Source organism: Girardinichthys multiradiatus, chromosome 14 (assembly GCF_021462225.1).
Source record: "Girardinichthys multiradiatus isolate DD_20200921_A chromosome 14, DD_fGirMul_XY1, whole genome shotgun sequence".
NCBI lineage: Eukaryota > Metazoa > Chordata > Actinopteri > Cyprinodontiformes > Goodeidae > Girardinichthys > Girardinichthys multiradiatus.
This window is the reverse complement of record NC_061807.1, coordinates 45,914,183-45,926,683: the sequence shown is the minus strand read 5'-3', so window position 1 is coordinate 45,926,683 and position 12,501 is coordinate 45,914,183. Positions and strand designations below refer to the sequence as shown.

Here is a 12,501-nt window from a genome sequence, read left to right as displayed (position 1 = left end):
TGGCTCTGGTCCCCGGCCGGGTGCTGTGGTTGGTCGGTTGGGTGGGGCGGTGGAACATGTCTTATGTCTGCACTGGGGAGGCTGGCGGGTTGAGCTTGACCTTGACCTTGACCTGAGCGGTTGGCGTGCTCGGGCCGGTTACCCGGCTGGTGCATGTTTCCCTCTCATGAACGGCTGGGGCTGCTGGCGCTGGCCGGATGGTTGGGGGGGCTTGGCGGTGTGCTGCTCTGCTGGCTGTTGTGTCCGTGGGCAGGGATAAAGGTGGCAGACAAGAGGGTGGTATGGAGGGGCTGCAGCGTGTGGGGTGAGGGGGTTGCTTCATGGATGTGGGGCTGGGATAGCGTTGGGCAGTCCCCTGGCTTTGGACCAGGCAGACCCCTGGCCTTTGGACCATGCAGACCCCTCTTTTGTACATGAACCCCTCTCCGGATGAGGATAGCGTCATTGGGGACTGGGGTCGGGGCGGGTGTCGGGGTCCGGGCCGGGGTTGCTCAGGTTTGGGCACCAGCCCAGGCTAACCCACCCCTGGAGGGAAGGTGACCACCTCCTGTGTCCGGGGGCAGGTTGCCCTGGACATGGGGCCTGGACCCCTGGGCTCTGTCGGGCCTCTGCTTGGGGAGTGATATGTCCCGGCGTCTCATGTCTCTGGTTCCATGGCTGGATCTGCTCGGGCATAGACAGCTGCCGGCAGGACCTGTGGGCTCATCGCTGCAGATCCGTGGAGCTTCTGCACTGTGGCTGCTGGGTTGTTCCTGGGACTCCCCCCTGCTTTTCTCTGGGGGGGTTGCGGTAGTCCCGGCGGTGGTTCTCCTGGGGTTTCTGTGCTCTGGGTGGCCGTTGGATGTCTGTGGTTTGGATCTCCTTCGTATCTGTCCTAGGTCCAGGGGACAGGTCTGTGGCTCCTCACACTTGCTATTGCATATTTTTATGGAGAAACCTTGCATACACAAACACGCTCACACTCAGACCCACAGGTGTTTAGGTGTGTTTAGGAAACACAAATGTTCTATATTGAGCCGCATTCACCACTAATTACATCTTGCATTCATAAGTACTGTGCACTTTTTGGTAAAAAAGCTGTTAATGTGAACATTTCTGCCGGTGTTGAAGCAAGAGGGTGTTATCTTTTATTCTCTTCGTTCTGCTTTCTTTCCTCCATTCTTTTCTCCTTCTCTCCCCTTTTCTTTTTTGCTCCACCTCTCTCTTTCATGCTTCTTATTATTTTCCATTTCATTTCTGTCTTCGTGTCCGTAACAATTGAAATAATCCGAAAGCAGTTTTTAATAAAGTTTCTTTTATAAATATCAAGCAGAGCTTCAAAGCGTAAGCTGTAATGCTCCACTTGAGAAAGTAAATCTCTTGGGCTTTTTCTTGGCACTCAGACAATTCTGAGCGCTACTCTGCCAGCCAGAACATGGTAAAAAAAAAAGAAAGGAGTGAGCCAAATTCTGACTTTACTGAACAGCAAAACTCTGCACACACATAACATATTTAAATCAACAAACTCTTTACTATACTAGAACAATCCACCTAAACTACCAAGCAAAATGAAAGAATAAGGAAGACCAATAAACTCAATATACAATATGAACAAGTCAATCAAAGATGGATAAAACCATGACCAATAAAATGATGCAAGATTACCATTCAGTGTTATTTATGCTTGAGAACCAAGGATTATCTTGAGGATTCTGGAAATGAAGTTAAGTTGGAATTTAGACAATAATTGGTATATCTTTTGGCAACCATTCACAAGATGCAAGATCAGATAAAACATTTTAATAAGATAATTTTAAAGAATGAATAAAATCAACCTTCTGGATGACTAATAATCAGTGGTGTTTAATTGGCTACCTTCATTTAGTACAAAAATATTTAAGGAAATATTATTAAGGAATTATTAAAATAATATTTAAGGAAATAGTATTTTCAATGAGAACCAAACCTTCCTGGATAAATGAGTCTTAATGGATTCATAAGATAGTGGCAGGTCACGTGTTACCTTAACCGTTAGCAGTTTCAGCTAACTGAAGACGCTTATAGCTTGTTACCACTCCTTTAAAATCAAACATGGACGTTTTTAAAATACCATCAATAAAAGGATCAAAATGCATAAGCATTGATGGTGCGTTATGGCTCATCTCTGGTTAAAATCACCCTTTAAATAAAGTTCATCTTAACTAAAAAAAACACACAGCACACATCATTAGCTAGGCAGCTAGTCTGCTAGCACTTAGCTGAGTTTTCTGAACTCAAACAAAAACCAAACGTCATGAAACAAACATTATTCAGATTATTTCAATATAATCCAATCCAATCTCCTCTGCCAAAACACTACCTCTTACCTGAACCGTGCTAGAGAAAACATAGTTAGTGTTTTTGTTCAAACAGTGATGTCACAGGGAGTTAGCTATGACTCCTCCTCTTCCTGGGCTGGGCTGGGTTAGGAATAGGTTAGTGTAGTGTTGAGGTTCATACAGGCCTTTGTGTACAGTTCAGAGTCCATGTTCATCCATGTTTCACTTCATGGCTGGGGTCCCAACAATAGTAATGTAATTTTCTTGCTGCAGCTAGGTTTCTGTGAGAAAATAAATCAATCTTATTATCACAAATCAAGTCAGTAACTCTTTGAATAGAGAGATCTTATGTTCTGTAAACCACATTTAATTTTTTTTTTCTGTTCAGTTAGAGTCGTATTTAATTTAAAGAGATTATTATGATTTGCTCCATTAAGATTAGTTTTTAATTTATTTGATTTTGGCTATGGGCAAGACACAGTCTCAGTGTGTTATTGGGTGGGTATCAGTACAGAAGCTGCAGAGGGGTGTGTTAAACTACGATTCTGCTTCCTGCTCTGGACCCTGGGTTGTAACTGTTTTGGAGAACTAATAAATTCAGCCACATTTCTAGAAAATATAGCTGCTCCTTCCGTGTAAGTGGAGACGGTGGAAAAAGCGTAATAGTAGTGCAGAAGTTAATGCTAAGCTGGAGCCCCTCCACCACACAGAAAAACTGTGTGAAACACGAAGGCTTCCCAAAAGTAAAGTGCAGCACCAAATAAAATAGGAGTTTATTATGCTTATGTCTTAGAATAACTCAGAAATATCACAGTAATTTAGATCAAATCGAAATACCCTGAAACACCAAACCAGCTTCCTAAATATCTCAATACATTTCCAATTTAACAACCCTCAGTTAAAAACATGTAAGAATAACACACTAAAAAGGAAATAATGTAGTGTAAACCCTTTAGATTTCTTGTAAAATCTTCAATTCTCTTCTGGTAAACTGCAAACAGGAGTTCTACTGGTTTCCTTCCTGCAACTCTTCCATAAAGGTCAGATTTGTGAAGTGCTAAACTAATAGTTGTCCAGTCAACAGATTGTTTCACCTAAGCTGTGGACCCCTGTAAAATCTATTAAAGGTTGTGTTTTTTTATTGTGACAAAATGTAAAAAGGTTCAAGGGTTATAATTAGTTTTGCAAGGCGCTGTAAAAAAAAAAAAAAAAAAAGGTTACAAACTGCACTAATATCAGTTTAATGCACAATTTTAATCTGATCATATGTGCTTGACTGGCTCTTTGTTTAACCATGGTCTGCAGGTCATTAAGGTTCTTTTAGGGCTAGTGTCATCATGAGCGATGGATTCAACAGGCAAGGTTTGATAAATACATTGCAGAAGGAACCTGAAGTGATAGACCAAGTAGCTAGCCATTTACACTGTAATTTCGTTCATCACACATGAACTTTATTACTATCAGTGTTTTTTGGATTGATCTGTCTCTGTGTTTTTAACAAGGTGGACTATGACAACCATCCTCTGTATAAACATGGAAAGACTGGCAGGAGGCAGTCTCCTGTCAGACTCTTCACTAATATTCCACCCAAACATTTTGTTCTGCCCAGAGAGGAAGGCTACAGGTACCAACAACCTTATCATTGACCCCTCATACCCAAGGGTCAGATCCTCTGTGAAATTGAAATACAGCATATGTCATTGTTGATTTTTAATAAAGCGTTCCCATATTTTGTTTCTGCAGGTTTTGCTTCTTTTGTCAGAGATATGTGTGCTCCCTGAACAAACACTGCACTGAATGCAATCTTTGTCCATCCAAGGTATTATATGCTCTTACATGCATCTTTTCTAAAACTGCAATAATTTTTTATGTCTATTATAAAAAAAGTATTTTCTGTTGGTGACTTCAGGATGGCCGTAAATGGAAGCACTGCACAGCATGTAGAAAATGTGTGAAACCATGTAAGACATGTAACATTTGAATATTGTTTGGTTGTTTTTTGGCACTGGGTATTTTGAATAATGAAATTTTTCACAACATAAGCCTGGAGACACTGCCTGCCCTGTGGCCGCTGTGCCCTACCGGACCATCCCTGCAGGCATGCTGAAGGAAAGGACGGCTGTTTTAGCTGCGGCAGCCTGGAGCACAAACGTAGAGCTTGCCCTCTCAAAGACACTTGCAGGAAAAACAGGTGTGTTTTTATTCATTTACAGACAACTGAATGTGGCATGTTTTAACTTGACCCAATATCTGTGTGGGTTTTATTTTGCTTCTTTAGTTATGTACCCAAAGCCAAGATTCAAGGCAAGAAAGCTTTCCATCATCTACCAAAGCCTAGAACCAAGAAGAAGTCTGGAACAGCACACAGAGGAAAGAAAGGAGCTGCTCAGTCTCTGTAACCATATGTTGGATTTAGCTAATTCTCTTATCTCTTAGTTTTTTTTATATTAAGTACACCCTCTTACAACTCTGGGGTTTTATATATCAACACAGAATAAAATTTTGTGGTCTTTACCAGGTTATTTAAAACTAACTATTGGTGTACAAAATGACACAATATACACTCAACGGCCACTTTATTAGGTACACCTTGCAAGTACCAGGATGGACCCCCTTTTGCCTTCAGAACTGCCTTAATCCTTCATGGCATAGATTCAATAAGGTACTGGAAACATTCCTCAGAGAGTTTGGTCCATATTGACGTGATAGCATCACACAGATGCTGCAGATTTGTCGGCTGCATCCATGATGCGAATCTCCCGTTCCACCACATCCCAAAGGTGCTCTATTGGATTGAGATCTGGTGACTGTGGAGGCCATTTGAGTACAGTGAACTCATTGTCATGTTCAAGAAACCAGTCTGAGATGATTCGTGCTTTATGACATGGCGTATTATCCTGCTGGAAGTAACCATCAGAAGATGGGTACACTGTGGTCATAAAGGGATGGACATAGTCAGCAACAATACTCAGGTAGGCTGTGGCGTTGACACGATGCTCAATTGGTACTAAGGGGCCCAAAGTGTGCCAAGAAAATATCCCCCTCACCATTACACCACCACCACCAGGCTGAACCTTTGATACAAGGCAGGATGGATCCATGCTTTCTTGTTGCTGATGCCAAATTCTGACCCTACCATCTGAATGTCACAGTAGAAATCAAGACTTGAACAGTGCAGTCAGATTCAGTTATTTATTCAAATTGGATAAAAAGTTTTTCTATCTAAGGAAACGCAGCAGATTGCATCGAGTCAGAGACTTGGATGCAATGTAGCGACAGTGGACAGTATGGAGTTAAATTGGGGCCCATAAAGTTTGTTCAAAAGAAAACAATTTTAACCTGAAATATAAGTTTGTTCAAAAGAAAAAAAATTAAATCTGAAAAATAAAAGTTTGTTCAAAAGAAAAAGTTTGAACTTGACAAATTACTTTGAACCTCCCCCAAAAAATGTGAAAACTGGAAAAAAGGTTTTGCAACTGAAAAAAAAAACTGATGTGAAACTGGAGAAAAAAAAGTTCAAAACTACTTTTCAGATTCAAGTTTTTTTTTTTTTAACTTGCAGATTTTTTTTTTTTGGCTTCAAACTCCTGGCCCTGTTTTGGCGTGGGGGGCGGGGCCTCAGATCACGGGGGTGCAGAATCATGACTGACAGCTCAACACAGCGGCTGAACAACATATTCCCAGCTGTTGCATTCAGGGACCATGGGAACTGGAATTATCTGTAATACATCATCGATATTCTATATATATATATGTGATTGGTTTTGAAAGATAACATGCTTCACCGATAGAAGCAGCTTACGTGAATACATAACGCGCATCTCAGAGGACAAAATATGATCTTGACAGATTTGCACAGCATTTTAAGTCCGTGTGAGACCATATGCTGGTGCGGTTGGCCCTGGGTTCCTCCTAATGCAGGACAATGCTAGACCTCATGTGGCTGGAGTGTGTCATCAGTTCCTGCAAGATGAAGACATTGAAACTATGGACTGGCCCGCCCGTTCCCCAGACCTGAATCCGATTGAGCATATCTGGGACATCATGTCTCGCTCCATCCACCATCGTCACTTTGCACCACAAACTTTCCAGGAGTTGCCGGATGCTTTAGTCCAGGTCTGGGAGGAGATCCCTCAGGAGACCATCCGCCGTCTCATCAGGAGCATGCCCAGGCGTTGTAGGGAGATCATACAGGAACGTGGATGCCACACACAATACTGAGCCTCATTTTGACTTGTTTTAAGGACATTACATCAAAGTTGAATCAGCCTGTAGTGTGTTTTTCCACTTTAATTTTGTGTGTGACTCCAAATCCAGGCCTCAATTGGTTAATAAATTTGATTTCCATTGATGATTTCTGTGTGATTTGGTTGTTGTTGAAAAAGTTGAATTGTTGTCCACATTCAACTTTGTACAGAACAAAGTATTCAATGATAAAATTTCATTCATTCAGATCTAGGATGTGTTATTTGAGCGTTCCCTTTATTTTTTGAGCAGTGTATATAGTAAAGAGAATTGGCCCAAGTACTGAACCCTGTGGTACTCCACAATTAATCCTGGAGTTTAAAGATGATTTATAATCTACATGAACAAACTGGAATCTGTCAGACAAATAAGATTTAAACCAGCCTAGCGCTGTTCCCCTGATCCCTACAGCATATTCCAGCCTTTCTAAGAGAATATGTGATCGACTGTATCAAATGCAGCACTGAGATCTGACTGGACAAGTACACACACAAGTCTATTATCTGAGGCCATAAGAATATCATTAATGACTTGCTGCAGAGCTGTTTCAGTGTTATGATGAGCTCTGAAACCTGACTGAAACTCTTCAAACAGGTCATTGCTGTGTAAATGCTCACACATTTGATTAGCAACCATTTTCTCAAGAATTTGATAATAATGGAAGATTGGACATACAGGGTGGTGTAGGTTATGGTGTAGGGCCTCCTTTTGCGGTCAATTCAGCATCAATTCGTCTTGGGAATGACATACAAGTCCTACACAGTGGTCAGAGGGATTTTAAGCCATTCTTCTTGCAGGATAGTGGCCAGGTCACTACGTGATACTGGTGGAGGAAAACATTCCCTGACTCGCTCCTCCAAAACACCCCAAAGTGGCTCAATAATATTTAGATCTGGTGACTGTGCAGGCCATGGGAGATGTTCAACTTCACTTTCATGTTCATCAAACCAGTCTTTCACCAGTCTTGCTGTGTGTATTGGTGTATTGTCATCCTGATACACGGCACCGCCTTCAGGATACAATGTTTGAACCACTGGATGCACATGGTCCTCAAGAATGGTTCGGTAGTCCTTGACGGTAGCCCATCTAGCACAAGTATTGGGCCAAGGGAATGCCATGATATGGCAGCCCAAACCATCATTGATCCACCCCCATGCTTCACTCTGGGCATGCAACAGTCTGGGTGGTACGCTTCTTTGGGGCTTCTCCACACCGTAACTCTCCCGGATGTGGAGAAAACACTAAAGGTGGACTCATCAGAGAACAATACATGTTTCACATTGTCCACAGCCCAAGATTTGCGCTCCTTGCACCATTGAACGTTTGGCATTGGCATGGTGTTGAAGGCAGAGCTGAAATCCACAAACAGGATCCTGGCATAGGTTCCTGTGGAGTCCAGGTGCCGGAGGATGAAGTGAAGGGCTAAGTTGACTGCATCATCTACAGACCTGTTGGCTCTGTAGGCAAACTGCAGGGGGTCCAGGAGGGGGTCGGTGATGTCTTTTAGGTATGAGAGCACAAGGCGCTCAAAGGACTTCATCACCACAGAGGTCAGGGGGACGAGTCTGAAGTCATTAAGCCCTGTGGTCCTTGGCTTCTTGGGGACAGGGACGATGGTGGAGGACTTGAAGCAGGCTGGCACATGACATGTCTCCAGTGAGGTGTTAAAAATGTCTGTGAAGACTGGAGACAGCTGGTCAGCACAGTGCTTCAGGCTGGCTGGTGAGACAGAATCCGGACCAGCAGCTTTCCGGGGGTTCTGTCTCCTGAAGAGTTTGTTGACGTCCCTCTCCTGGATGGAAAGAACCGTCCTCGGCGTGGGTAGGGGGCTGGTGGGGGGGAACTTCAGGGTGGGGGTTGGAGGTGCCAAGGCCCCTCTTGAGGTTGGGGAGGTGGGGGTGGTGGATTGTCGCTGCAGCTGTTGGGGGGCGTCGTGGGGGATGGTTGCAGGACTGTCCCTTTGTCTTTCAAAGCGGCAGTAGAACTCGTTCAGGTCGTTGGCAAGGCGTCGGTCGTTGATGGAGTGGGGGGCTTTCGGCTTGTAGTTGGTGATTTGCTTGAGCCCTTTCCAGACAGACGCAGAGTCGTTGGCTGAGAACTGGTTTTGGAGCTTCTCAGAGTACAGTCGTTTGGCCTCTTTCACTGCCTTGCCAAACTTGTACTTCGCCTCTCTGTATATGTATTTGTCCCCACTCCTGAAGGCCTCTTCCTTATCCAGTCTTAACCTTCTGAGTTTAGCTGTGAACCAGGGTTTGTCGTTGTTGTAACTCACCCTGGTGCATGATGGTACACAGCTGTCCTCACAGAAGCTGATGTAGGAAGTCACAGCCTCTGTGTACTCGTCCAGACTGTTGGTAGTAGTCCTGAACACATCCCAGTCTGTACAGCCTAAACACGCCTGGAGATTCTCCACAGCCTCACTGCTCCACTTCCTTGTCGTCCTCACAACAGGTTTGCAGAGCTTTAGTTTCTGCCTGTATGCAGGAATCAGGTGGACCATGATGTGGTCGGATTGGCCCAGTGCAGCACGTGGGACGGCGTGATAAGCGTCTCTGATGGTGGTGTAACAGTGACGTGGGACGGCGTGGAACACCTCTTGAGGAAGAAGTCCAGGAGGCATCCGGTATAGATGCCCGAGCCACCTCAACTGGCTCCTCTCGATGTGGAGGAGCAGCGGCTCTACTCCGAGCCCCTCCCGGATGGCCGCGCTCCTCACCCTATCTCTAAGGGAGTGCCCGGCCACCCTACGGAGGAAGCTCATTTCAGCCGCTTGTATCCGAGATCTTGTTCTTTCGTTCATGACCCAAAGTTCATTTCCATAGGTGAGGGTAGGAACATAGACCGAACGGTAAATTGAGAGCTTTGCTTTTCGGCTCAGCTCTCTCTTCACCACAACGGCATTACTGCGGCAGCCGCACCGATCCGTCTGTCGATCTCCCGCTCCATTTTTCCCCCACTCGTGAACAAGACCCTGAGATACTTATACTCCTCCACTTGAGGCAGGAACTCCCCTCCAACCTGAAGAGGACAAGCCACCCTTTTCCGGTCGAGTACCATGGCCTCGGACTTGGAGGAGCTGATCTTCATCCCGGCCGCTTCACACTCGGCTGCGAACCGCCCCAGCGCATGCTGTATGTCTTGGCTAGAGGGGGCCAGCAGGACCACGTCATCTGCAAAAAGAAGAGACGAAATCCACTGGTCCCCAAGCCAGACACCCTCCGGCCCTTGGCTGCGTCTAGAAATCCTGTCCATAAAAGTTATGAACAGGACCGGTGACAAAGGGCAGCCCTGCCGGAGTCCAACATGCACCGGGAACAGATCCGACTTAGTGCCGGCAATGCGGACCAAACTCCTGCTCCCCTCGTACAAGGACGGGATGGGCCCTAATAAAGGCCACCCGATTCCATACTCCTGGAGCACCCCCCACAGGGCATCACGAGGGACACAGTCAAATGCCTTCTCCAGGTCCACAAAACACATGTGAACCGGTTGGGCAAACTCCCATGAACCCTCGAGCACCCTGTAGAGGGTATAGAGCTGGTCCGGTGTTCCACGGCCGGGACGAAAACCACACTGCTCCTCCTGAAGCCAAGGTTCGACTATTGGCCGGACTCTCCTCTCCAATACCCTGGCGTAGGCCTTACCAGGGAGGCTGAGGAGTGTGATCCCCCTGTAGTTAGAACACACCCTCCGGTCCCCCTTCTTATGAAGTGGGACCACCACCCCAGTCTGCCAGTCCAGAGGCACTTTCCCCGTCCGCCACGCAATGTTGAAGAGGCGTGTCAACCATGACAGCCAAACAACATCCAGAGACTTGAGGTACTCAGGGTGGATCTCATCCACCCCCGAGGCCTTGCCATCGCGGAGCTTTTTAACCACCTCGGTGACTTCAGCCTGGGTGATAAAAGAGTCCAGCCCCGAGTCCCCAGCCTGTCCGGCTTTCTACATCTCCAGCGGATCCAACTCACCACCAGGTGGTGATCAGTGGACAGCTCAGCCCCTCTCTTCACCTGAGTGTCTAAAAAACATGCGGCCGAAGGTCTGATGATACGACAACAAAGTTGATCATCGACCTCCTGCCTAGGGTGTCCTGGTGCCAAGTGCACTGATGGACACCCTTATGTTTGAACATGGTGTTCATTATGGACAATCCGTGACTAGCACAGAAGTCCAATAACAAAATACCACTCGGATTCAGATCGGGGAGGCCATTCCTCCCGATCACGCCTCTCCAGGTGTCGCTGTCATTTCCCACGTGGGCGTTGACGTCCCCCAGCAGAATAATGGAGTCTCCGGGAGGGGCACTATCCAGCACCCCCGACAGGGACACCAAGAAGGCCAGGTACTCCGCACTACCGCTCGGCCCGTAGGCCGAGACGACAATCAGAGACCTATCCCCAACCCGACGGCGCAGAGATACGACCCTCTCATCCAATGGGGTAAACCCCAACACGAGACGGCTGAGCTGGGGGGCAACAAGAAAACCCACACCAGTGGAAGAGAGTCTAACCCTTCTCAAGGAGATGGGTTCCAGAGCCCACGCTGTGCGTGGAGGCGAGCCCAACTATTTCTAGTCGATATCTCTGGACCTCCCGCACAACCTCAGGCTCCTTCCCCCCCAGCGAGGTGACATTCCACGTCCTTAGAGCCAGCCTAAGCATCCGGGGATCAGGCCGCTGAGGTCTCCACCTTCGTCCGCCACCCAATCCTCTTTGCACCGGTCCCTCACAGTTCCCCCTGCATATGGTGGGCCCACTGGGGGATAGCCAGGATGGGAGCCCGGCTCCGCTGTACCGGGCGACGTCACATGCCTCAATATTTTTGTCCCTATGAGGGATTCTTGAACCGCTCTTTGTCTGACCCATCACCTAGAGCCTGTTTGCCATGGGAGACCCTACCAGGGGCATTTAGGCCCCAGACAACCTAGCTTCTAGGATCATTTGAGCACTCAAACCCCTCCACCACGTTAAGGTGGCAGTTCAAGGAGGGGGATGGAATATACATATACAGGTCCTTCTCAAAATATTAGCATATTGTGATAAAGTTCATTATTTTCCATAATGTCATGATGAAAATTTAACATTCATATATTTTAGATTCATTGCACACTAACTGAAATATTTCAGGTCTTTTATTGTCTTAATATGGATGATTTTGGCATACAGCTCATGAAAACCCAAAATTCCTATCTCACAAAATTAGCATATCATTAAAAGGTTCTCTAAACGAGCTATGAACCTAATCATCTGAATCAACGAGTTAACTCTAAACACCTGCAAAAGATTCCTGAGGCCTTTAAAACTCCCAGCCTGGTTCATCACTCAAAACCCCAATCATGGGTAAGACTGCCGACCTGATTGCTGTCCAGAAGGCCACTATTGACACTGTCAAGCAAGAGGGTAAGACACAGAAAGAAATTTCTGAACGAATAGGCTGTTCCCAGAGTGCTGTATCAAGGCACCTCAGTCTGTGGGAAGGAAAACGTGTGGCAAAAAACGCTGCACAACGAGAAGAGGTGACCGGACCCTGAGGAAGATTGTGGAGAAGGGCCGATTCCAGATCTTGGGGGACCTGCGGAAGCAGTGGACTGGGTCTGGAGTAGAAACATCCAGAGCCACCGTGCACAGGCGTGTGTTAAGACAATAAAAGACCTGAAATATTTCAGTTAGTGTGTAATGAATCTAAAATATATGAATGTTAAATTTTCATCATGACATTATGGAAAATAATTAACTTTATCACAATATGCTAATATTTTGAGAAGGACCTGTACAGAAAGTGGTAGATAAATGTGAAAAAGTCTTAAATATTATGAGGTGTTTGGCTGGCAGTGACTGGGGAGCAGATCGAGAAGCTTTAAAACAAATTTACACAGGATTGATCAGGTCAAATATAGACTATGAGTGTATAAATTATGGTTCAGCAGCAAAGACTCATCTGGAAAAATAAGACATTAATT

General features: G+C 45.9%; 1 protein-coding gene across 1 annotated transcript in view; it reads left to right on the top strand.

Moving 5' to 3' along the window:
* Positions 1–4,811, top strand: part of zcchc4 (zinc finger, CCHC domain containing 4) — a 47,537-nt gene extending 42,726 nt beyond the window's left edge. Inside the window, exons 9-13 of the mRNA XM_047386928.1 lie at positions 3,800–3,921; positions 4,041–4,116; positions 4,207–4,258; positions 4,341–4,488; positions 4,576–4,811. Coding sequence (XP_047242884.1) covers positions 3,800–3,921; positions 4,041–4,116; positions 4,207–4,258; positions 4,341–4,488; positions 4,576–4,696 — 519 coding nt within the window. The 3' untranslated portion in view covers positions 4,697–4,811. The remainder of the gene's footprint in view (positions 1–3,799; positions 3,922–4,040; positions 4,117–4,206; positions 4,259–4,340; positions 4,489–4,575) is intronic.
* Positions 4,812–12,501: the final 7,690 nt, after the last annotated feature.